Source organism: Aspergillus neoniger, assembly GCF_003184625.1.
Source record: "Aspergillus neoniger CBS 115656 unplaced genomic scaffold BO87scaffold_16, whole genome shotgun sequence".
NCBI classification, from domain to species: domain Eukaryota; kingdom Fungi; phylum Ascomycota; class Eurotiomycetes; order Eurotiales; family Aspergillaceae; genus Aspergillus; species Aspergillus neoniger.
In genome coordinates this window covers 133788-158305 of record NW_020291144.1, presented here as the reverse complement: position 1 = coordinate 158305, position 24518 = coordinate 133788, and the positions used below count along the sequence as shown (strand labels likewise).

The following is a 24518-nucleotide window of genomic DNA, read 5'->3' as shown; positions in this document are numbered from 1 at the left end:
CGTGAAATGACTGTTTACATACCACACGATGTACTTTTAAATATAGCAATCATCCTGTCCTACATTGTCTGGCGCGATGAGGGCAAGTAATCAGATATGATAATCTCCTCTCTGCTAATTTTTTCATATTGAGTACGACAAACTTCTGGGGTAGAATCATCTGCACGTTACCGTTCCGTCCAACAAGACCGATAATGTGGCAAGAATAGACCTTCCAGTATCGTCAAGTCGAAGGGCAGCCGTTAGACCACCTTTATTTCTTCGTAAACTAAATGTTCAGTCTATCTTTATCTCAAAATAGGCGGTGATCCAAACTCATGGCCAGCTGAATAGGCATATCAGACTGTATCGACCCGTTGTCTAGAACCCCCATGAGAAGACACGCGTAGGTAATTCCGAGGATATACTATCGTTCTGCATCTGAATCATTCTGCATCGGTAACTAATAGTCAGCAAGTGGATGACATATGGGTGAGCCAGATGTGGTAAAGACAGACAGAATAACCATCATTATCACCATCATCAATGCCTTTATCAGCGATAGCACCAGAATGTAGACAAGAAAAATGTGTCAGACACGGAACCCTGCATTGTTCTACCAGGTCAACGATCGAGTATGAGACAGGCTCAACGCCGATCAAATCGGGGGTGGTGGAGATCAGTCAGCAAAGATGCTGAATAGTTAACTAACTAGTAGGTATGGTATGATACTGTGTACCACACTAACTAATAACTTGAACTGCTCGCTCGAGCTTGATGTATTGTTGAGGGTCCAATCACTTTCTTGGTTCTGATTATGAATGAGTTGGTTCTATGTCACTCAGCGCAAGCGCTATAGGAATTAACGTTCGAAGATTGTATAAATGACTTCGTTCAGACTCATGTAGTACCTAAGTATTATGCATGACTCGTACGGATTCTGCTCATAGGTAAGTAAGGTAGTAGTTGCTCCATATATATATCTCTTCTATCACTTGAAGAATTAGCTACTCATCGTGCCTTTTCAAGAGAGTTTGTCACCTCGTGGGATTCAATACTCTGGCTTGGTGATGTGCCGATAGTATATAAAATGACAAGCAAAGTGCGGATTTATATACTACCCGCGTACACTCCGACCAACCAAAAGCGACAATACAATAGTAGACGCGAAGCATCGCGCAGCACTTCCAACGGCCATGAACATCATGCATCAACTTGTTCTTCAGAAATAGGCTAAAGTATAGTACGCCTCTAAAACAACATCCCCGATCCTACATCACGAACAAGAGTTGAATTTATATACCACCATCAGTTAGCTACTACTACCTCGGTAGCAAAGAAGTAAGTAGTAAACAACCCAACCCAACCACCCACTCAAAACAGCACACACAAACCTAACAGAAAAAAGAAAAGAAGAAACTGATGAGATCCAATCTAATCAACAAGCCAACTACGTACAAATTAATAATAAAAACCTATCCTCGGCCCCTCAAGGCCCCCAAAGTCCCCAAAAGGAAGTAAAATTCTCCATCACGCAAAGGCAAGGCCCGTCCCGTTCTAATCGATGCTATCTCATAGGCTGTAAGCTTATCCGTCCACCACCAGCACCTACCCATCCATCATACTAAGTACTACTACTAAACATTCGTTCCATCCATCCGCGTCCCGTCTCGGACGTACGGAAGCCACACACACAACCACACAACCACCCCCCCCCTCCCCTGGCTAAGGAAAATCCTTTTCCAATTATAGTATTGGCCACGCGAGAAATCAAGCTCATCTTATCTTATTCTTTTTTTCTTTTCTTACCCTTGCAGCCCTGTGGATCGGGGGGTTTTAGGCTTTCCGTGTGAGAGAGATTAGGTGTGGCACCGGGTTTGTAGTTTATTTGGACTTCAACTTCCTTTTGTTACGGATGATTACTTGTATGTATGTATGTATGTTATGTATTGTGTATTTATTATACTTACTTACATACATACATATTTACTTACATGTGTAGTTGTAGACTTGATTCCTTGGTTGGGACCTGCGTGTGCATGAGGTGGACGTGGTGCTGTCCTGTCTTGTGTATGCGTGTGTGCCTTATTTGCTGTGCTGGTTGGTTTTAGGGTAGCTTTGTTATTGGTGTTGTTGTGCGGTTGTGATGTGTCATATTGTATATATGCAGTCCACGTGTGAGGTAGGTGGGTAGGGTGGTAGGGTAATTTAATTCCCATATACTATGTGCCTATACTGTGGATAATTGAGGGAGGGTTGTGCGTTCTGGGGCTGAAGAATACGGACGCATGATAATTACGAGCGTATCAATGCCTTATTACATGCATACGATCATATGTCAATTGTGTGATACATGCTACATGGCTCCAGTGACAGTCATAGATCATATCGTTCTATTAACGACTATCTTAAGTCTAAACAGCATCAACTCCAGAACGAGTATCCCCTCTTCCACTTGCCCTGCAGTGTAAAGCTGGGCAAACCGTTTGTACCGTCAATAAAAAAAAAGAAACAAGTTAACAAGATAGCGTAAACAACCATATCATGCCATGCATTGAGAAGAAATGAAAAGGTTTCTCATAGGAAATTAAATTAATTAGAATTCAGTGAAACGTGCCCTGTATCTTCTTTTTTTTACGCGGAACCGAACTCCTTGATGTCGGTCTTCTTGCCGAGGAGGGCAAGGGGCACAATACCACTGACGTGCATCTCAGGGCCGTAGACGTGCATGTTGAGGCCAAGCTCCTCACCAACAGCCTTGATGTTCTTAAGACCCTCCTGGTAGTTGGGACCAGCACGACGAACCCAGATCTGGACCTTGTGCTCGTTCAGGACGGGGGCAACCTCACGCAGAGCGCGGATGACACCCTTGAAGGTGGAGGCAACGTTGGTGAAGTTGGCAATACCACCACCGATGAAGAGGACCTTGCCGTCGGGGTGGATAGGAGAGCGCAGCATCAGGTCGAGGATGGTACGGGCGTAGTTGAAGGTCTGGGTCTCGGTGGGAGCACCGGAGTACTCACCGTAGTTGGCGAGCTCGCTGACGAAGCCAGCAGAGGCAATGGCATCAGCGTACACGACGGAGGCACCACCACCAGCAACCAGGGTCCAGACACGGCCGTTGGCGTTGAGGACGGTAAGCTTGAGGGAAGCACCGGTCTTAGCATCCATCTCGGAGATAAACTTCTCCTCCTTGCTCAGCTCACGACCGAAAGGAGCGGGGAACTCCATCGGGGGACCAGCGTCAATGTTGACCTTGTCGCTGGAGGGAAGGGTGGGCAGACCCAGGTTGGCGGGGCTACGAGCAATGGCCCACTTGGTACCGCACTCGAACTCAGCAGTCTGGTCGAGCTTGGCAGCCAGATCGAGGAAGTGAACATCAGCCGAGGTGGCATCAGCGTTGGGGATGACAACCAGAGGGTTGATCTCGAGGTAGGTGAACTGGCAGTCAACGTAGACGGCGTAGAGGCGGGAGATGAAGTCAACGAGGACGTTGTGGACACCCTTGGGCACCTTGCTCAGGAGAGCAGCAGCGATCTCCTCGTTGGAGGGGTACTTCTCCAGGTTGACGGGGATGAGAAGCTTCTCAGCCTTGGCGTCGACATCACCAACGTCGACACCACCCTCGTGGGTGAAAAGGATCCAGTCACCCTAACATGGTGCATTAGCATTGCTACCCCGCAGCGACGGAGGGCGCCGATCAAACGGCGGAGGGAAAAAAAAAAAAAAACAAACTTACCTCACGCACGGAGTGGATGTTGATGTAGTACTCAGTCTCCTGGGGGTGAGGAACGAAAGGCTCAACGAGGAACTGACGGAGAACACCGGTGACTGTCTCAACCTGAACGTCCTTGGCAGCACGGGCCTCAATCCATTCCCTGGCCTCGGCCCAGGTCTTGTTCAGGGCCAGAAGGCCACTCTTTCCACGTCTCTTGATCAATTGGTCGGGCTTGGCCACGAACTTGGAACCGGGAGTCAACAGCCAGGGGTAGCGGACCTCAGCCTGGTCGAGGACATCCTTGACGGCAATATCTTCGGGGAAGTAAAGGGAGGCGAGCTTAGGAGGAGGGTTGTGCGTGGAGGACGGAGGGAGGGGAGTAGGCTTGATAACGGGAGCACGAGTGAGGTGGTAGTTGAGGATGGCCTTGCCATCAGCTTCGAGGATCGACTTGGCGGACATGATGATTGTATAGTTGAAAGAGGAGAGGTATAATTATACTAGATAGACATGTAAGAAGCTGCAGAGCAATGGTTTGTGGAGGTGGGAAGGTGAATCCCGGAATGGATGAGAGGTATACCTAGAGGAAGATGTATGTAGAGGGAGATAGAGAGAAAGAGGGAGAAGGAGAAAGGAATTGGAGTCTTGATTTTTTGGAAGGTCTGGAAGAAATCACCAACCAAAAGGAGGGAGCAAGAATAAAATGGAGTGGAAGTAGAGAGTAAGAGGGGGAGAATGGAGGAGGGGAGGACGAGGAGGAAAAGAAGAAACAAAGCGGGAAGGAAAAAAAAGAACCTAAACGGAGTATTGCAAGAGAAGCGCGCCGATTAGTCGGTGATGATAAGTGACGGCCGGCGAAAGGAGGGTTACTAGGAAGGAAAGAGGGAGGGGGGGAGGGGGGAGGGGAGGAGAAGTTTCGACGAAGCGAATTTTTTGGGGTCCGAAGATGGAGTGAGGATTGGGATGGAATGATCAACTGAAGCCACAGTAAAAACCAAAAACCACCCAAAACCGCCTTGATACAGATGATACAGAGTACGATCAGGGCCGAGCTCGGGCAATACAAGGGGCTTAGCGGGTTGCGATGCTGCAGCCAGCGGACTTTGTTGAGATTCGGTGGAGCCGCCGTAAGAAAAAGCGGGTCGGCCCAAGACCCATCCTGTCAGCCGGGATTGGCGGCGTTGGGGATCCTCGGAAGCCATTCTCGTGAGTATTTGACTCGCAGTATCTGCCCTACGCTGTAGCCTCAATACTGAAGCCCCCCCTACCATCACCAGAATGGCTTGTTCTACTCTTGCGTCTTTTTTTGTTGGGTACTTTGCTTGACGCTCTTCGTTTTGTTGACGACACCACCATCATCACCCCCCTGTCCCGAATGGCTGAATGGCTCGTAACCAGGATTTTTTACAACCTCCAATAATGCAATGATAGTGGCAGATGTGTTAGCTGGACAACCTAAACATGTCTGATCACATTGAAACTAGATAACGTGTCCTGCTCGATGATGTAATGGGGTTTGTGGTTTTCTTACTTCCCCGGCTCACATTTCCCCATACTTTACTTTACTTTACGGGAATGACCACGATTCTTCCCACCAAATAACTAGTAATTTGTTCTGGATAGTTCTGAATTCAGGTACCCCTGCTTGCTATCTACGACTGTAGTAGTGGTAGTATTATAACTGTCATGTATGTAGTAGAGGGGATGGTAACATGGCAGCACTACTCTGTCTAGTATCTACATACAATATGTTGGAAGCCTAAACCTAAGGTACATACCACAGATTGATGGGAAGGGCGATCTACCTACTTGGGTAGGTGCCCGTATGATTCCAGAAGCATACTTTTCATACTTTCCAAGTAATATTATCCGTAGTATACCGCCGTTTGATCTTTCGGTGAGCGGCCAGCGAAATGGAAAGAAAAACCTCCTTTGAATTCACGGGGCCTCGTGCATACGCATCGGCCCAGTCCCTGGCCGCAATTGGGACCTCCAGTTTGCTGATCCAGCAGACGGATGTAGGATCCACCCGCTTTAGCCCCAACCAGACCACCAGAACCACCTCCCGGTTCGATGTGTACGCAGTATCAATCAGAATGCCCTTGCCCCCGTAATACGGAGAACCGTGGTCTCGGTGTTGCTCAGACGGTCTATTTCGGTTTTTAACATATACTAAACTGATTCAAGACATTTTGCATGCTCCGATTCTTGCCTACAACTCTCCTCTTTGGCAGCCAACGGAGTCCTCCGATTAGTTAGCCGAACAGGTGACAGTAGTCACCAAGTTTGTTGTAAACAACTATGGAGTACTAGGTCCTTCCGACTCCTCTCCTAGTAGATACGGTAGTAGTATAGTGATCGGTCAATCAATCCCCCACGGAGTTTGTTGGGCGTTGGAATCTTTCACTAATCGCTTGATTCACCCGTCTTGTGAGCATAGTACTACTATACTCCGGACTCCGGACTCCGTAAGGATCAGTCTTTCACTCTCCATCTCCATCTCCAATCTCAAAACTATAGACGAGAATCGGCTTCTGACTGCGCAATGTCATTTCGGGTTGCTCGCCACTAGTCCGGTCGAGTGAAACGCCCCCCCATAGCTGCTACTATTCTAGCGAAGTTGACCCATCTGTGATCCATCCTTTGTCGAGCTTTCCCCAACTGGGTTGTTTCGGACCAAGAGTTGCCTGCGCCAGGATCATTGATACTGTACGGTACGATCGATACGAACCCCATTCATACGCCCATACCAACTCTGTACTATGTACCTGCTCTTTCCTCACTTGGCCCCATAATTTTTCTACCCCCCCATCAAGCTTCCCGATATCGTCCCCTCCTTTAGCTACTTTTTTTTTTGTCCGTTCCATTTTCTTTTTATCTTACATCTTGTTTTTCTCTCATCTCCCGTCTTTTTCCCATCAGTCCACTTCCTTTCTCCTCCTCTTCCTCCTCCCTCCAATTTCTCATTTCTCCATCTGGTTGCCTCGCTCTTCCAGCTTCCTACTCTTTCTTCTCTTCTCCCTCCTTCTCCCTCTACCATCCTAAACCACACTTCCTTTGTGTTCAGGTCGCAGTCTCACGAAGCGGCTTGTCACTACTTCATTTATCTATATCTCCCATACCTACCTAATAATATCCTCCTTTAATCCTTTCTCCTATTCTCAACTCTGTTGACAGGTATGTGGGTTGTTCAATATATTATTATTACCATGGCGGATGCATTCCCCTCCCACGGATTCTTCCCACACAGCACCCGCTTTATGAAAACCTTCTTGATCTCTTGACACTGACATCTTGCTCGATCTCAGAGTATTCAGCCAACATGCCTACCTCTGCTCCCCTCGTCAACACCGCCAATGGCGCCTCCGCCAACGACAACATCACCCGCTTCGACCCCCCCAGCCGTGTGCGCTCTCCCCTCAGCAACGCCCTCTTCCACAACAAGACGAGATGTTTCGTATAGTAAGTTGTGGTCTATAGCCGTGCTCAATTGCTCTGGCTGACAACCTGCCACAGTGGTATGCAGCCCCGTGCTGTCCAGGGTATGCTTGACTTCGACTTCATCTGCAAGCGTTCCACTCCCTCCGTCGCCGGTATCATCTACACCTTCGGTGGCCAGTTCGTGAGCAAGATGTACGGCAAACCAGGTCCCATCTCCTGAATTGAGATACTGATGCAATTACAGGTACTGGGGTACCAGCGAGACTCTTCTCCCCGTCTACCAGGATGTCTCCAAGGCCATGGCCAAGCACCCTGACGTTGACACCGTTGTCAACTTCGCCTCTTCCCGTTCCGTCTACAGCTCCACCATGGAGCTCATGGAGTGCCCCCAGATCCGCTCCATTGCCATCATTGCTGAGGGTGTCCCCGAGAGAGTAAGTTTTGCAAATCAGAGACACCATGTTGCTCTCCGCTAACAGCAGACCAGCGCGCTCGTGAGATCATGGTCAAGGCCAAGGAGAAGGGTATCACCATCATCGGACCTGCCACCGTCGGTGGTATCAAGCCCGGTGCCTTCAAGATCGGTAACACTGGTGGTATGATGGACAACATCGTTGCCTCCAAGCTCTACCGCAAGGGTTCCGTCGGTTACGTCTCCAAGTCCGGTGGTATGTCCAACGAACTCAACAACATCATCTCTCAGACCACCGACGGTGTCTACGAGGGTGTTGCCATTGGTGGTGACCGCTACCCCGGTACCACTTTCATCGACCACCTGCTCCGCTACCAGGCTGAGCCCGAGTGCAAGATCCTGGTTCTGCTGGGTGAGGTCGGTGGTGTCGAGGAGTACCGCGTCATCGAGGCCGTCAAGAACGGCACCATCACCAAGCCCATCGTCGCCTGGGCCATCGGTACCTGCGCTAGCATGTTCAAGACCGAGGTTCAGTTCGGTCACGCTGGTGCCTCTGCCAACTCCGACCTCGAGACTGCTGTTGCCAAGAACAAGGCCATGCGTGAGGCCGGTATCTTCGTCCCCGAGACTTTCGAGGACCTTCCCCAGACCCTCAAGGAGGTCTACGATGACCAGGTCAAGAAGGGTATCGTCCAGCCCCAGCCTGAGCCTGTCGTCCCTAAGATCCCCATCGACTACTCCTGGGCTCAGGAGCTGGGTCTCGTCCGTAAGCCCGCTGCTTTCATCTCCACCATCTCCGACGACCGTGGCCAGGAGCTCCTCTACGCCGGTATGCCCATCTCTGATGTCTTTCGTGAGGACATTGGCATTGGTGGTGTTATGTCTCTTCTGTGGTTCCGCCGCCGCCTCCCTGCCTACGCCAGCAAGTTCCTTGAGATGGTCCTCATGCTTACTGCTGACCACGGTCCTGCCGTGTCTGGTGCCATGAACACCATCATCACCACTCGTGCCGGCAAGGACTTGATCAGCGCTCTCGTCTCTGGTCTCCTGACCATCGGTTCTCGCTTCGGTGGTGCCCTGGACGGCGCTGCTGAGGAGTTCACCAAGGCCTTCGACAAGGGCATGAGCCCCCGTGACTTCGTTGACACCATGCGCAAGGAGAACAAGCTGAGTAAGTGAACCTTCATTGTACCTGTAATGTCGAACAGCCTCGCTAACTATGCGCAGTCCCCGGTATTGGTCACCGTGTCAAGTCCCGCAACAACCCCGATCTCCGTGTCGAGCTCGTCAAGGAGTTCGCCAAGAAGCACTTCCCCAGCACCAAGCTGCTCGACTACGCCATTGCCGTCGAGACTGTCACCACCTCCAAGAAGGACAACCTCATCCTCAACGTCGACGGTTGCGTTGCTGTCTGCTTCGTTGACCTGATGCGCAACTGCGGTGCCTTCTCTTCCGAGGAGGTTGAGGACTACATGAAGATGGGTGTCCTCAACGGTCTCTTCGTCCTTGGTCGTTCCATTGGTCTCATTGCCCACTACCTCGACCAGAAGAGACTCCGCACTGGTCTGTACAGACACCCCTGGGATGACATCACCTACCTTCTCCCCGCCCTCCAGAAGGGTGGCTCCGAGGGCCGTGTCGAGGTCAGCGTTTAATTTTCTACTTAATACATTTACATCCTATGGATTAGTCATAAAATCCGTCATTGTTGACGTCGGAGTTGTGATGGCCTGTTTTCTTTTCACCCATGTTTCTTTCTGCATCGGTTTGGTTCGCTTCATATCTCATCTATTTCAACTTACAATCTGTAGTGGCACATGTGGCATGACTCGCTGTTAAAGGTTGATGAATATCACGCAACGATTAAAGAAATGTGCATCCTATATAATTCGTAAATCAACGTAGATGTATTACTGTTCTGGACTGTTTTATGCATGATTTAGTTGATCTGCGGTTCCTAAAGTATGTTTCTTCATCCGAGTAGGCGGTATATCCAGCGCAGGCCCACATGCGGCAGAAAAACGGCCTCTGCCCGCGCCGATCTGCTCGATATAACTACCATCTTCCAGCTTTCAAACATAATCAATCGACGTCAAACTTCCCATTCAGACCACCGCCCAATTGTCGATAATACCACACGCGCACTCTGCTAGGAGGTGGCGCGCAAAAAATCTCACCCCAGAAATCATCCCGCGAATCAACTTCTACCAAATACCACCTATCAACCTACCAGCACTACAACACAACCACCTCGAACTTTCCTCCATATCTCCAAATACCACCAAAATACTAAACAATGGTCCGCCTCAAACACCGCTACATCCTCCTCGATATCCTCTATCCCGACCCCTCAACATGGCCCGCAGCCACCTCCCGCACCAAGAACAACAACAGCAACAGCAACAGCAACCCCCAATCCAAATCCAAATCGCAAGCACAGCTACAAATCCACTCGCCCACATCCGACGCCCTAACACCCGGTCTACTAGCAAAGATGGTACGAGAGGAAGTCTCCCTCATGTTTGGCGATTACGGTGTTGGTAGATTAGGTGGTGCTGGCGCGGGGGGTATTAGTGGTATGTTTGTTTCCTTCCCCCTCTATCTTTGATTTGTTTTGTGTTTTCTATTTGCTATGTGTTGTGATAGTGAGGCTGATGGATGGTTTGTGGGTGTAGTGAAATATCTCTCCCCTGCTACTTCGACGGCGATTATTCGGTGTCCTCGCGCGTCGTTCAGGCTTGTCTGGACCGCGTTGACTTGCATGTCGCAGGTCCCTGGGTTTAGTGACCCTGGGTCGAAGAGGTCGAGTTCGACCAGGGCTTGTGTGTTTCGGGTTATTAGGGTGTCGGGGACGATGCGCAAGGCTGAGGAGGAGGCGATTCGTAGGGCCAGGAGGGAGATTGTGAGGTTGAGGGAGGCGGAGGAGAGTGGGGTTTTGGAGGGGTTGTTGGGTGGGTTGGTCGATGTGGGTGGGGAGGTGAGTACGCCGGGTACTGGGGGGGAGGGGGACGTGGATTTGGGTGTGGATGTGGATGTGGTGATGGAGAGTGAGGATGATGATTGATGATGGATTGATGTGGATGGGAGTTATGTTCTAGGATGGGGCATGGGACTAGGTGCTGGGAGTTTTGTCTTGATCGTTTTCATTAGAGATACCCTATATTATACAGTGTGTGTGTGGATGGAATATAGATGCTGGGATAGATTCCATGTCATGTCATGATTTTCGTATAACCTTCACGCCGCCATCTGGTATCGACCCCCTGCCCAGATCGTCGTATTCGTCGTCATCATCGAAGTTCATATTGGGTTGCTTTGCTGATGCTTCTTCGGCTGCCTTTTCGTTGGCTTTCGCCTCTTCCTCCAGCTGCTTTAGCTCGTGTTCATCGTACGTGTCTTTCGCGTCGAGCCACCGCTCTTGCACGTCTCGGATGTCCATCTGTCCCAGGCCTTCTCGGACAGCAACCTGCCAGATGGAGTCGTTGGCACCCTCGGCGGGTCCGAAGACGTAGCCACTGGCACGGTCGATAACGTGCAGTAGATTCATCATGCTCTTCTTGTCCTCTACGGCTAGCGTCTCGAAGCTTACTAGTCCGAATTCCTCCACTAGGTCGATGATCGCGTTGTTGAGCGGTCCGAACTTTTCGTGTGATAGCCGTGACGATTCGGCTTCGAGGTGCGGTAGAAGGTAGCTGAGGTCTTGCACTTCTGTATAGTAGTCAAGGTTGAATGGCAGCTGGGAATAGTTCGATAGGTTGTCGATCTTGGTGAGGACGTTCAGGTGAGGTAGATCCATTTGGAGCATGGCGCGGAGGGAGAGGAGAAGGGCGGAAATGTACATCGATGGTAGTGTGAGGTTGTAGGAGTCGATGAGATGGATCACGATGAGCTGCGCATCGTCTATTGTTAGTATCGCATAGTAATAACTCCGGATAGGGCGGGTAGGACATACTCTGTAGCCCATCTTCTGCAATTTGAAGAATATGTTCCGAAGGGAAGAGTGGTGTGTGAACAGTTCAACTTGGCCCGGGCAGTCGAACAAGACGTAGTCCTCTATCATATGAAAGAACTATTAACGTATGATTTTGTAGTACTTTAGACGGCATAATGCGCATACCTCCGAGATCCTTCAGTCCCTCCTCAAGCCAGTCAAAGTTCTCCTCTAATTCCTCCAGCGCATACAAGATACCCCCATTAGGCCCCAACTGATCCTCACTCATGATCTCCTCTAACGTGACAAGGTCGCGAACGTCCAGCGCGCACGGATATGATGTTTTATCATTTGCGGGGTCCAGATTCACAATGGAGCATTTGCGACCAATAGCTCCGAGGAACTGGTGCATGCCATTGCAGTAGGTTGACTTTCCGGCACCGGGGGGCCCTATCACGAGTTGCGCGAACGGCATGATGAAGATCTGCGCACAAGAATGTGTTCGATCCAGAGAATGTCCGACGTCAATGCAATCAATCGATGATGATGGCGGGGAGAATATTCCAGGGCGGTGGCGGATGGCAGAAAATGGTCTGAAGGTGAAGCTTCCATGACGACGGGCCGATCAACAACGATATACAATTGGGCTCGTTGAAGGTTCAAGCAAAGAATATGGCGTCAAGTAAGTCGCGTATTGATTCTGTGGCAAACCTCACCCACTGACAGGTACCAGATCAATTCTCTGTCGCATCTCCGCCGACGGATGCTATCTCCGCCTTGAAGTTCTCGCCCGACCCCGACTCTACGCGAATCGTCGTTTCTTCATGGGATAAGAACGTGTATTTGTATGACCTGCGCGACGAGAATGGCGCCGTCGGAGAAGGAAAGCTGTTACAGAAGTTCGAGCACCGTGCTCCGGTATTGGATGTGTGTTTCGGCGCAACCGAGGATGAGATCTACACGGCTGGCTTGGACTGGGACGTCAAGAAGTGAGTTCATGACACCTCCGTTAGCAACTGGCGCATCCTCAATCCATTCCCTGCTGACACCAAACAGAATCGATGTAGCATCATCCACCCAGACCGTCCTCAGTAGCCACGAGGCTGGCGTGCGCAGCGTCGTTTTCAGCAAGGAACACAACCTAGTAATATCCGCATCCTGGGACTCCACGTTGCATGTTCACCCGACGAACGATCCCGCCACAGCCCCCGCTATCATTCCCCTCCCCTCGAAGCCCTTCTCCATGTCTCTTACCGCTACGAAGCTCGTCGTCGCAATGGCTTCCCGCGCCCTACACATCTACGATCTGAAAGCATTGGCTATGCTCACCGCTCAGTCGGAGGGTACCGGCCCCAACAAGATTGAAATCGAGCCCTGGCAGCGAAGGGAGAGCAGCTTGAAGTTCATGACTCGCTCGGTGGCGTGCATGCCTGACGATGCAGGATACGCGTCATCCAGTATTGAGGGCCGTGTTGCGGTCGAATGGTTCGACCCGTCCGCCGAGTCGCAGGCCCGCAAATATGCCTTCAAGTGTCACAGACAGACGGCAGATGATGTCGACGTTGTCTACCCTGTTAATGCACTGGCGTTCCACCCGGTCCACGGTACGTTTGCCTCCGGCGGTGGTGATGGAGTGGTCGCGCTTTGGGATGGTATCGCGAAGAGGAGAATCAGACAGTACCAGAAGTACCCGTCGAGTGTAGCTGCCGTGGACTTTAGTGGTAATGGAAAGTACCTGGCGATTGCGATTAGTCCGGGCTTCGAGGATGGGAAAGATGATGTTGTCGAAGGGACGGTTAAGATCTTTGTACGTGAGCTTGGAGAGACGGAAGCGAAGGGGAAGGGCGCCAAATAAGCTTGAGTATATTGTCGCCTTATGAAACTGACTTACTTTGTCTTGATGACCGGCGTGCGGAGACTGGTGTTCTTGTTCTTACTTTTGGTTCATTGGTATCACAGTTACGAGGCACCAGGTTATAGAAAGCGTAAAATAGTCCGATTCGTGCTAACAGTCTACATGGTATCATTTTGTACTTGTACTTTTTCTTCTAATCTCTTGACGTATCGTATATGGCGTTAGGGAGCAGTCCCAATTAAGCAGTGGCCTTTCTGACGGACACCGAGCCGTCAGGCATACCGAAGTAGGCAGCAATAGGCTTCTGGCCTCCGACACCACCGAGCGCCTGCGCCTGAGGGCCCGTCACGCCAGAGAAGATACCCACGTCGAGAACACCGGGAATCTGCTTGATGGCCTGAGCGAGGGAGTGGACCTCCCACACGCCGTCCTTGCCACTGCCGTCCTTTCCAGCAGCCACGTCTGCCTGGGTCAGCAGAGTCTTGAAGGGAGCGTCGATAATGTAGAAGGCCTGGTCGGTCTTCAATGGGCCTTGCTTGGCGTCGGAGTTCACGCGGATAGCGGGGTCAATGCTGCCAATTTCCTTGAGAGCACCGAGAACGCGACGGGCCGCGATAGGAGCGACTTCGATGGGGATGTATTTCCAGCCGGTGAGCAGGCGGGACTGGAGCTTGCGGGAGTCTATTAAGCGGGAGGTTAGTGCACATGCCCTCCAGACACTATCGATCGGCGCATAATATACTCACCAGCCACACAGATGAACTCCTTGGCCTGGAGAGCCACGATCTTCTCCTGGAAGAGACAAGCACCACCACCCTTGATCAGGTTCAGCTCATCGTCGACCTCATCGGCACCATCAAAGGCAACATCCAGAACCGTGCCTTCGGGGAGGGCATCAAAGTCCACCGCGGTCAGACCAGCGTTGACAATCAGCTGCTTGGACTGGAAGCCGGTGGGGATGTATTTGGTGGTGGAGGTGTCTATTCCGGACTCCTTAATGGCCTCGACCACGTAGACAATGGTCGAACCACTGCCAATGCCGACGTATTTGGCGTCCTTGGGGTAGTGGTTCTCGACGGCAGCCTTACCGGCTGCGCGCTTTGCGGCTTCGACGACGCTGGCCATGGTGGAATGACGGCGAAAGGTAGCGTTGGGAATGAAGAAGAGGGGCACAACGGGAGGAGACGAGCAATTTGATCGTAAGCAGAGACGAACACGAGAATAAGTAGAAGATGAGGGGAAACCGCCGAGCCGGGATCTGTTGTTAAGATTAGTAGGCGGACTATTCCGGGGACAAGAAACCCTCGAATCGAGCCCCTGCAAATTCGGGGAGGAACCGTCAAATGTAGTGGATGCCCGCGGTGGGGGGAGATGCGACAAGCCCAGGGAAAGTTTTCCAGCAAAAGGATTGGACCACTTACAGGGATGACAGACAGCCACGCGGAAGTGCAAATCTCATGGCATAGCAATTGAGATCTTGACAGCTTATATCATCCGCTTACAGAGTAGATCCGTCTGATAAATGCAGCGAGTGACAGATTGTTGTTCGGCGTCTTTTCCTCCGGCGGGGTTGTGTCGTCATAGTATTGGCAGCCTCAGGCATACAGGCAGCAAGGCCACAAGCAGCTCCGGTGGGTCCGTGCATCGCATCGATCATGTGACTACAGCCAACATATGGATTCCATCGCTCTTACTTGATCGGAATATCAATACCTCAACAAGTCGTCGGTCCATTCGGGTGCTTGTGATCGTGTTGCTCCATCTTCCTACAACCAGGGATTGTCACTGGAACATTATTCCAGCTTGTTGATCCCCCTCCTTTCGACCTAACTTGTCTTTGTCTATCTCCGTCTCTTCTCCGCTTTAGCCCCTCATGGCAGAGGCCTTCCCGAGTGCGTTGGTTGGACCGTCCTCGAAAGAGAGGAAATATGATCGCCAATTGCGCTTGTGGGCAGCAAGTGGACAGCAAGCCCTAGAAGAGTCCCGCGTGCTTCTCGTCAACTCTGACGAACCCTGGGGCAAGCACAACACGGGTGTACCCGGTGTAGTCGGCGTGGAAACCCTTAAGAACCTTGTACTTCCTGGAGTCGGAGGTTTCACGATTGTGGACCCTGCAGTTGTCACCGAGCCGGACCTCGGGGTCAACTTTTTCTTGGAAGAAGAGAGCTTGGGCAAGTCCCGAGCCGAGGAGACCTGTCGATTGCTACGAGAACTAAACCCGGACGTAGATGGAAGCTTCCATACTAAGGTGACTTCATCCACCCCAACTGCTCGATCCTGCTGCAGAGCTAACGAAGACTGAGCACAAGTCAATCTCAGAACTGTTGAAGGACCCAGAGTTTCTTCCGCAGCACAAGCTGGTCTTGGTGTCTGGACCGGTAAAACGCCCTTCTTTGGAGGCCATTTGCAAGGCTGCTAAAGAGTTTGGCATCCCAGTAATCTACACACGCTCGGTTGGATTCTATTCCACCTTCTCTCTCCAGCTCCCGGCCGCATTTCCTATAGTAGAGACACATCCAGATCCTGAAAGCACACAGGATCTCCGTCTCCTAAACCCTTGGCCTGAGTTGGCAGCGGCCGGTGCTAGCATTCGCAACCTGGACAGCCTGGATGATCACCAGCATGGCCATGTTCCGTACATTCTGCTTCTTCTGCATCACCTAGAGCAGTGGAAAGAAGCGCATGATGGCCAGGTACCATCGAACTACAAAGAGAAATCAGAATTCAGGGAACTGGTGCGGTCTAGTGCAAGAACAAGCAACCCCGAAGGTGGAGAGGAGAACTATGATGAGGCTGTTGCCGCAGTTTTGAAGACCTTGAACCCATTCAGCTTACGCAGTTCCCTTCGTGAGATCTTCGAGATGGAAGAATGCAAGCACCCAGCCCCGGACTCGGCCAACTTCTGGATTATCGCGGCGGCAATCCGTGAATACTACCAGAGACACAGTGTACTTCCTTTACCGGGCTCTCTACCCGACATGAAGGCTCAATCAGCCGACTATGTTTCTCTTCAGAACATCTACAAGTCAAAGGCTCGCAAGGACATAGAAGAAGTTACTCAGATCGTCCGAAGCCTTGAAGCACAGCTTGGACCACGCCCGGCCCCAGCTTCGGACAAGGATATTGAGGTCTTCTGCAAGAATGCGGCTCACATCAAGGTTATCCATGGCCGCGATATTCCGATAGTGGATGGGGAGGCAACTACTTTAAAGGCGATTCGGAACAACATTGATATTCCAGACTCCCTTGTGCCGACCTTCCTTGCCTTCCAGGCCCTGGATGATATAATCACCGACATACAAGCGGGCAAGATATCAGAGGAGGCCTTGGATGATGAGAAGGTGTGGGACTCTGCAATAGACCGCATCCTTGGAGCGCTTCAACCTGAAGGTGCATCCACTATTGAGGACGGAGACGCAAGGGAGCGAATCCTACAAGCGGCACAGGAGCTACGGAGGACGCAAGGCGGTGAACTACACAACATCTCCTCGCTCACCGGAGGACTAGTCGCGCAGGAGGCGCTCAAAGTAATTACCAGGCAGTATGTGCCCTTGGATAACACTTGCATTTTTGACGGGGTGCGCAGCCGCAGCGAGATGTACAAGCTATGAAGACGGTGGCGAATATGAAACCTGCAGTAGCCCCCATAAGGCAGCATTATGCCATGAGTCACGAAATTCAATACGCCACTTAACAATTGGTCAACCATTATTACTTTACGCATATTCTAACCACTCGTATTCGTAATAACATGTAGATATTTCATCCCGTCCCACTGGTGAGCCTGTGACCCATCGATAAGATTGGGCTCGGGCCCCGCGGGCGCCGAGCAGATCGCATAGCAACAGGATTTGACCCTGATCGGCCACTCCCTCGTACACGTATAACTAGTCCTTCACTCCTGACACAAAGTCAATCTCATCTAGTTAATCTAGTGGTCTTAAGTAATCGTCCTGATCTGCATTACACTAAAACATTCTGTCAAAACCACACATACCTGCCGAAGCATTGCAGAGAGTCAGTCGGTCCCGATGTTGCGGAACGACCCAGTCCCATCCAAGCAGTTCTAGTACATACATACATACAGCCTTATAACATGACCTGGAATCTGCGTGGCTTAGTGCCAGGGCAGGATGACACCAAGCCACCGGTATTTTTGAAGTGGAGGTCATCTAATGCGTTTATTATCTTTGTGGTGGTTTTTGCTGTCTTCACGGTATGCTTTGCGTTGCTTTTCTTTACTTAGGTTGGCTTGGTATCTTGACCCACGTGCTAAATATCGGATGTTGGATAGGATGTCTTACTTTATGGACTGGTATGTGGCTTGAGTGTACCATTGACTTTATTATATCTGGGTTTAGATTACTGATGTTGGAAGTCAATCGTAGATTGTTCCCGTGGCTCCTACCGCTTTACATGAGAGGGTTGGGATGTCTGTTGATCAGGGTGAGTTGACCATTTCGGTACTATATACTATAGATGGTGAGTTGATGCTGACTATAACATGGGGTAGAACAATCATGGACGTCTATCTTGTTAGCATTGTATGGCGCAGCGCTATTAGCAGCATCGCGTGAGTATAACCCTTGCCACATCGTTTTAACGAATGTTCATGCTAATCATTGTAATATTCAGCCGTTGCGGGCTACATCGCCGACCGCTTTGAATCTCGATGGTGGCCACTCATTGTCGGATTGCTGGCGCTGGGCGCTTCCACGGCTCTACTCTGTGTAGGGACTCACCTTAGTCTCTGGATCATTGGCCGTATTTTCCAGGGTGCATCTGCAGCGGTTGTATGGACGGTCGGAGCCGCGTTGCTGGTCGACACGGTGGGAAAAGATGGCCTTGGGCAGGCAATGGGTTATATCGGAATGGGTATGACCTTTGGAATCATGGGTGGGCCACTCCTTGGTGGTGTTATTTACGCCCGTGGCGGATACTATGCCGTCTTTGCTCTGGCATTTGCTCTCGTCGGTGTGGATATTGTTTTGCGGTTAGTCATGATCGAGAAGAAGCATGCTGTGAAGTGGTTGAAACAGGAGAAGGAACAAGGTCCGGATATCTCGCCGTCTGAAACCACGGAGAAGTGCTCTGACATCGAAGATACTACTGATCGTTTGCCCGCTGGTGCATCTGATGATAAGTCAGATGACCCGGTTTCAGTCGGACAGCGGGCTGTCGAAACCTCTGGACACGCGAGCCCCAAAAAGACCAGAAGCGCTGTTCTCACTCTTCTCGCTTCAGAGCGCATGATAGTCACCATCTGGGCTTACTTCATCGTCTCCGTGGTCCTGACCTCATTTGACAGCGTCCTTCCTCTCTTCGTCGAGGACACTTTTGGCTGGGACCAGACAGGCCAGGGGCTGATTTTCGTGCCCTTGTCCGTCCCTCATATTTCCGATCCATTCTTCGGCTGGATCAACGACAAGTTTGTGAATGCACGACGCTACATGGCGGCAGGAGCATTGTTCTCCACCATACCCTTCATGGTGCTGCTCCGTCTTGTCACGCACGACTCCATGGGCCAAAAGGTGTTGTTATGTGCATTGTTGGTCCTCATCGGCTTTTGTATAGCCTCCTTGATGCCTCCTCTGTTGGTCGAGGCGTCATACATTGTGGAGGAAAAGGAAGCACAGGACCCGAATATCTTCGGTAAGGGTGGTGCCATGGCTTTGTCATATGGCATCCTCAATTCCGCATATGCTGCTGGAACCATTGTTGGTCCGTTCTTTGCAGGCTTTATCCGGGAAAAGGCGGGCTGGAAGACCATGACATGGGCTTTGGCTTTGCTGACTGGTGTGTCTGGTGTGCCTATTCTGTTGTTTTTGGGAGGGTTTCTGTTCAAGAAGAAGCGAAGTGAAACGGCTGCATCGGAAGAGTGATTGACCATGGAGGGAAAAAGAAAGAAATGGGGTTAAGCGGTTTAGCATAAAATGGTGTATATACATAGTGGTAATGTCTGGTAAAATAGTCTCGCCTCAATAGACATAGAACTTACATGACTCTCCATGGAAACAAGCATATCGCAGATGGTGATGACTGAGGTAAAGAATAGATAATTGCCAGGAGTTGTCGTTCTGAGTGGAAAGACAAGGAACGACAACCCGGTTTCGACTGCCCGTTTCTGAGAATCAGACCAGTGGCCCTTAGTACTAGTGAAACGGCAAGAAAACTATTCCCGCCTCCGTGCCTTCGAACCGAGCCCAGCCAGGAACCAGAAAGATCGACCAAAAGTAGAAAAGAAAGACCCAACTTTGTGCAGCGGGTGGATCTCCCCGCAACAGCCCCACCTCATGACGGATTCGGGGGCGAGACGGCCAGCCCCAAGTTGCCCTCAATCCAGCCAGTCACCCAGCCAGACAGCTCGGATATCGGCATTTCCTGGTGAATCATGAGCCGGATCAGAAGGGATGATGCTGAGAAATCACTGACAAAGACGAAGCTGAGCTAGGATGCTTCGTCATAGGAAATTTGGCGAGCCTGTGGCACCATTACCGCCTGTCTTTCCGGCTGGACTGTCCTGTATATTGTCCTCGGTCATAATTGCTCTTCTTCGTGTGTAGCATATTATGAAAGTATTGGCAAAATGGCATCTCCGCTAGTGCAACATCAGGGTCTTCGTGCGACTTTTACGGGTATTGAGAGGGGGTCGGAGGGAGTCACGGTGAATGAGTTTCGGGGTATCAAGTACGCATCTGTCCCCGCGCGGTTTGAGCGGGCTCAGCCGGTGGATGACTTTGGGGATGCTGTGGTTGATGCTTCTCAATATGGGTACTGCTCTGAATCCTTCCCTGCTGGACGCGTGAATGAGTGCTGATATCGGATTCAATTTTGGGTAGGCCGAGGTGTCCACAGGTCGATGTTGACGTTCGCCATTTGTTGCGCATCCCGGAGGACTTTCCAATTGGAAAAGAGCCTGAGGATGAGTTTGAATGCTTGAACTTGGATATTACCTGTCCTCCGGCGTCTTCTGCCAAGGGACCTCTTCCTGTGCTTTTGTGGATTTACGGTATGTAACGTCATATGATCTTTCTATACTGTCTAGAAAGCAATTGCTAAATACGTCGTACAGGAGGATCCCAGGTGGTGACGTTTTGCTCTGCTGCATCGAAGATCTGCGGTAAGGGAAGCTAAGAGTGTTCCATTATCAGAAACTGACAACGGAGTCAATAGATCCCATCAAGATTGTCGCGGACTCTATCAAAACCGGCCAGCCTATCATCTTCGTCTCAATCAACTACCGACTCAATATCTTCAGCTTTGGTGACGGCAAGGAGAAGAACCTTGCTGTCAAGGATCAGAAACTGGGTATTGAATGGGTGCGGAACAACATCTCCACCTTTGGAGGCGATCCAGTATGTACTACGTCGCGCGGTGGTCTGTCTACTAAAGCTAATTGGTATCCCTACAGAACAACATCACATTGGCTGGAGAGAGTGCTGGGGCGGTATACACTCATGCTCATCTAGTCACCGGTACTCCTGTTAAGAGGGCCGTTCTGGCTTCTGGATCGCTCTATCTCTCTTCTCCCTTGCCGGTTGAGAAGGGTCAAGGTCTCATCAAGGCGCTGGAAGCCAAGGTGCAGGAACTGGGCGAGCCGTCGCTCCGGCTGTCGTCGGTGCCCGCTCTATTGCAGGCCTTGAAGGAGTGCAATGTGAACACCATGTGGATACAAGAGGATGAGGACTTTCAAGGATGGGAAGGCAAGTCCGAGTTGGTGGAAGAACTCATGATTGGTGATACCGAGTATGAGGTGGGTGATCCTTTATCGCAGTATTTGAAATCACTTACTTATATCGGTGCAGTCAGTCATTTGGAGGAACGGAATCGAGACATTCGATGGAGAAGCCATTACTGCAGCATTTGAGCAGGACGAGAAGTGGGGCACTAAGCTACGCAAGATGTATCAGGTTGTTGCTGATCGACCAACTGCCTGCAAGCTGGGTGCATTGGATCTTGTGAATGATGTTCGTTATACGCTGCCGGTGGAAGTCGTAGCCGAGAAACTGCAGGCAGCAGGGAAACGAGTCTACAAGTACGTGGTTGACCAGGCCAACCCATGGCAGGCTTCCAGCCGAGCCCATCATGCTGTTGACCTGCTGTTCTTGTTTGATGGCGTCGACCTGTCCTTCAACCCTGCTGCAAAAGCTGTCGGTCAGGAGATGCGGACGCGTTGGATGCAGTTCGTCAACGGGGGTAGTCCGTGGTCTACGGAGCGAAGATTTGCCTACGGACCTCTGGGGAGCTGTGGCGAGATTTCTGAAGCGCAGTTTGCGTCTAGAAGACGGGTCGAGCATGTTCAAGCTCTTAGAGAGGCTGGGATGGGTGTCTATATGCCTATTGTATTTGCCTTGACGGCAGGCAAGATTAGCTTGTTGAATTAGACGGCGATCTATTCCATAGTTCTAATGGAGATACATAGAAGAAATTCAGATACAATGCCTTTAACACAGCCGGTGCTATTACTACTTTTGTCTGTGCCACCGTAAGCTGTGAGCTATTGATATAAAGGAGATATTTCTTTTTGGAGTGTATACCAAGGAGTATACATCGGCAATTCCAGCGGTTGCTGCTACCCGGGGCTGTCCCCGCAAGCGCAAAGGCGGGCGAACTTCCCCACCGTTACTCAGGCCTGACTCATGTGGGGTCGCTCCACTGGCTGATGCCTGAGGTGCCTGATGTTGCCTGAGTTCCTCATGGCTTCTACTGCTCTCGGCAACACTACCCCCTCGACATCTGCCGAACAGTCCCCCAATTACTTGCCAACTTCCCATATTGTATGCAACCCATCCAATACTCCCAAACTCTGGTCTCATCCATCCATCCTGACTTGCTGTCTTGGAATCAGCTGGCCCGGATATCCGGATGGCCAGCGGTCTGATTAATTGCTTCATAATGGCTTCCCGCTTGGACCGACTCCACCAGCTCAAGGATAAGAGCCTGCTGGAACCTGCCCCGGCTCTCCTCCCCATATATCACGGTTCATGACTCTATAAACGCGCTATCCTCTTTCTTCAAACTCCCCTTTACTCCTATAATAGCTCCTTTTTTGAGACCTACCACCCATCATGCCCTCCACAAGTGACCTCGCCGACCCCAAAGAATACCAGAAGATCTTCCACTGGGCAGAGACACAGAAGGATGGCACCATTCCCTCCTTCGCTACCAGGCGGAATGATCCTTATGAAGTAAGTGTTTTGTGCCAATGCCTATCCTCTGCTTACCGTAGCTAACTCAAGTGTAACAGTACCAAGCCGGATTCGGCAACTCGTATGTCAAAGCGTTCTCCTGCATCTAGCGATTCAACTGGCTGATGTAGTTAATCTACTAGGTTCGCCTCCGAGGCTGTGCCTGGAACCCTTCCACAGGGCCAAAACAGCCCTCGTAATGTCCGCTTTGGCCTGTACGCTGAGCAGATGACGGCCACGGCCTTCATTGCCCCGAGGCATTGCAACAAGAAGGCATGGCTGTACCGTGCCCGTCCGGCTGTTGCCCACCAGGGATTCGTATGTTCTGCAGCTGTCATCTAGGGTTGCTACCTACTAACATTGACTATAGACCGACCTTCCCGATAACAATGACACAGAATCCAACTTTCTCCCTCTGAACCCCCGCGTCCATGTCTCCCCTACCCAGCTTGCCTGGCACCCTTTTGACATTCCAGCCAATGGCGAAGTAGACTTTGTCTCTGGTCTGAAGACCGTGGCTGGCTCGGGCGAGCCAACCCTCCGGGAAGGCCTGGCCACCCACGTCTACACTGCTAACACCAGCATGACCAAGAAGGCCTTTGTCAATTCGGATGGTGAGATGGCCATCGTTCCCCAACAGGGTGCACTGGACATTCAGACCGAGTTTGGTCCCTTGTTCGTCCAGCCTGGAGAGATTGTCATTATCCAACGCGGCATCCGTTTCCGCGTAGAGCTTCCCGATGGGCCTTCTCGTGGTTACATCCTTGAAATCTGGGGTAGTCAATTTGAACTCCCTGAGCTGGGACCCATGGGTGCCAATGGTCTCGCCAATGCACGGGACTTCCTCTACCCCACGGCGAAGTATGAGATCTCCAAGGAGCCTTGGGAGATTGTGTACAAGCTGGGCGGAAAGTTCTTCAAGAGCACACAGAACCACAGTCCCTTTGACGTGGTTGCCTGGCATGGCAACTATGTATGCTACTCCCCTTTCCAGCATGCTCCCGATCAAAAGTATACTAATGCGTCACAGGTACCTTACAAGTACGACATGACCAAGTTCGTCAACGTCGGCTCCATCTCCGTTGATCATATGGACCCCTCCATCTTCTGTGTCCTTACAGCCAAGTCTCGGGATCCCACTGCTCCCTTGGCCGATCTACTCATCTTCTCTCCTCGCTGGGATGTCGCGTCGCGTACGTTCCTCCCACAAATTGAGGTTATGACTCTTCAACCTTGCTAACAACAACAATAACAGACACCTACCGCCCTCCATACTACCACCGCAACGCCGCCTCCGAACTAATGGGTCTCATCTACGGCGACTACGGCGGTCGTTCCGACGCCTTCCAGCCCGGAAGTGTCTCCTTCGAATGTGGCAGTAAGCATCACCCCCATCCCAACCCTGAGAGATCATCCATCTAATTCAATCATCAACAGTGGTCCCCCACGGCGTCGCCTACGAAGAATTCAAAGCCGCCACGGAAGTCGACCCGCCAGCCATGCGCATCTCCGAGGCCTCAATGGCATTCATGTTCGAGTCGAGTCGCCCATTCACCATCACCGATTACGCGTGGACAAGCAACAAGCGCCACGAACACGAGCCTAAGATGTGGGATAACCTCGTCGACAACTTCTCCAAGCACGAGAAGGAAGTCGAGGAGTTATTGGCCAAGAAGGCTCAGGGGATGAAGATCTGAATTCTGCATAGCAGATATATGCTGTGTTTTGTATTTGTTTTTTTTTTTTTTCCTCCCTTGAGCTTAGCCATTGCTTTTATGTGTGCGTGTCCTTGTTTATTATGCCTGTGATTTGTCATGATTGCATTACTAGATGTCTTGTCTGTACATATTTGAGACACTAGTAGTCGTATATGCCAACATTACCTTTATTGTTTCTCTGAAGAAGTGTGACGTGTGCATGACGTATAAATCATTTGTAAAATGCCATATCTACATAATTCACCATTTCTTTGCATTCGTTGAGGGATTTAGAGA

At 50.9% G+C, this 24518-nt stretch overlaps 10 protein-coding genes across 10 annotated transcripts; 7 read left to right on the top strand and 3 right to left on the bottom strand.

The window, feature by feature from the left end:
• Positions 1–2562: 2562 nt before the first annotated feature.
• On the bottom strand, positions 2563–4402 carry aclA (putative ATP citrate lyase subunit (Acl)). The gene is made up of 3 exons (XM_025629366.1): positions 4278–4402; positions 3719–4197; positions 2563–3630 (listed from the first exon to the last, which is right to left on the bottom strand). The coding sequence occupies exons 2-3, from the start codon at positions 4157–4159 to the stop codon at positions 2614–2616; spliced, it is 1458 nt and encodes a 485-aa protein (XP_025479665.1). The 5' UTR covers positions 4160–4197; positions 4278–4402; the 3' UTR covers positions 2563–2613.
• Positions 4403–6525: 2123 nt separating this feature from the next.
• BO87DRAFT_459056 (putative ATP citrate lyase, subunit 1) lies at positions 6526–9420 on the top strand. The gene is made up of 6 exons (XM_025628919.1): positions 6526–6874; positions 7006–7159; positions 7214–7330; positions 7383–7572; positions 7626–8721; positions 8778–9420. The coding sequence occupies exons 2-6, from the start codon at positions 7020–7022 to the stop codon at positions 9203–9205; spliced, it is 1971 nt and encodes a 656-aa protein (XP_025479664.1). The 5' UTR covers positions 6526–6874; positions 7006–7019; the 3' UTR covers positions 9206–9420.
• Positions 9421–9605: 185 nt separating this feature from the next.
• BO87DRAFT_358870 (Rpp14/Pop5 family protein) lies at positions 9606–10614 on the top strand (the record flags this gene model as incomplete). Its single annotated transcript, XM_025621491.1, has 2 exons — positions 9606–10126; positions 10226–10614. The coding sequence occupies exons 1-2, from the start codon at positions 9847–9849 to the stop codon at positions 10612–10614; spliced, it is 669 nt and encodes a 222-aa protein (XP_025479663.1). The 5' UTR covers positions 9606–9846.
• Positions 10615–10682: 68 nt separating this feature from the next.
• BO87DRAFT_334571 (GTPase GPN2) lies at positions 10683–11993 on the bottom strand. The gene is made up of 3 exons (XM_025620453.1): positions 11668–11993; positions 11503–11603; positions 10683–11439 (listed from the first exon to the last, which is right to left on the bottom strand). Exons 1-3 carry the CDS (start codon positions 11954–11956, stop codon positions 10768–10770), a joined length of 1062 nt encoding a protein of 353 aa, XP_025479662.1. The 5' UTR covers positions 11957–11993; the 3' UTR covers positions 10683–10767.
• Positions 11994–12128: 135 nt separating this feature from the next.
• Positions 12129–13496, top strand: BO87DRAFT_459053 (WD40 repeat domain-containing protein). Its single transcript, XM_025628918.1, has 3 exons — positions 12129–12163; positions 12215–12470; positions 12538–13496. Exons 1-3 carry the CDS (start codon positions 12154–12156, stop codon positions 13334–13336), a joined length of 1065 nt encoding a protein of 354 aa, XP_025479661.1. The 5' UTR covers positions 12129–12153; the 3' UTR covers positions 13337–13496.
• A 21-nt stretch (positions 13497–13517) lies between these two features.
• Positions 13518–14850, bottom strand: BO87DRAFT_376569 (ribose-5-phosphate isomerase RKI1). Its single transcript, XM_025623324.1, has 2 exons — positions 14083–14850; positions 13518–14017 (listed from the first exon to the last, which is right to left on the bottom strand). Exons 1-2 carry the CDS (start codon positions 14459–14461, stop codon positions 13575–13577), a joined length of 822 nt encoding a protein of 273 aa, XP_025479660.1. The 5' UTR covers positions 14462–14850; the 3' UTR covers positions 13518–13574.
• A 207-nt stretch (positions 14851–15057) lies between these two features.
• BO87DRAFT_459051 (NEDD8-activating enzyme E1 regulatory subunit) lies at positions 15058–17036 on the top strand. Its single transcript, XM_025628917.1, has 2 exons — positions 15058–15584; positions 15646–17036. The coding sequence occupies exons 1-2, from the start codon at positions 15210–15212 to the stop codon at positions 16945–16947; spliced, it is 1677 nt and encodes a 558-aa protein (XP_025479659.1). The 5' UTR covers positions 15058–15209; the 3' UTR covers positions 16948–17036.
• A 201-nt stretch (positions 17037–17237) lies between these two features.
• BO87DRAFT_334559 (MFS transporter) lies at positions 17238–19313 on the top strand. Its single transcript, XM_025620452.1, has 5 exons — positions 17238–17552; positions 17631–17651; positions 17725–17782; positions 17850–17909; positions 17972–19313. Exons 1-5 carry the CDS (start codon positions 17433–17435, stop codon positions 19216–19218), a joined length of 1506 nt encoding a protein of 501 aa, XP_025479658.1. The 5' UTR covers positions 17238–17432; the 3' UTR covers positions 19219–19313.
• A 396-nt stretch (positions 19314–19709) lies between these two features.
• BO87DRAFT_415947 (putative carboxylesterase) lies at positions 19710–21720 on the top strand (the record flags this gene model as incomplete). Its single annotated transcript, XM_025626719.1, has 6 exons — positions 19710–20107; positions 20176–20345; positions 20409–20456; positions 20510–20691; positions 20748–21089; positions 21142–21720. Exons 1-6 carry the CDS (start codon positions 19923–19925, stop codon positions 21718–21720), a joined length of 1506 nt encoding a protein of 501 aa, XP_025479657.1. The 5' UTR covers positions 19710–19922.
• Positions 21721–22313: 593 nt separating this feature from the next.
• On the top strand, positions 22314–24495 carry BO87DRAFT_53817 (putative homogentisate 1,2-dioxygenase). The gene is made up of 7 exons (XM_025629365.1): positions 22314–22524; positions 22584–22606; positions 22668–22842; positions 22895–23497; positions 23555–23717; positions 23780–23902; positions 23962–24495. The coding sequence occupies exons 1-7, from the start codon at positions 22405–22407 to the stop codon at positions 24219–24221; spliced, it is 1467 nt and encodes a 488-aa protein (XP_025479656.1). The 5' UTR covers positions 22314–22404; the 3' UTR covers positions 24222–24495.
• The last annotated feature ends 23 nt before the right edge of the window (positions 24496–24518 follow it).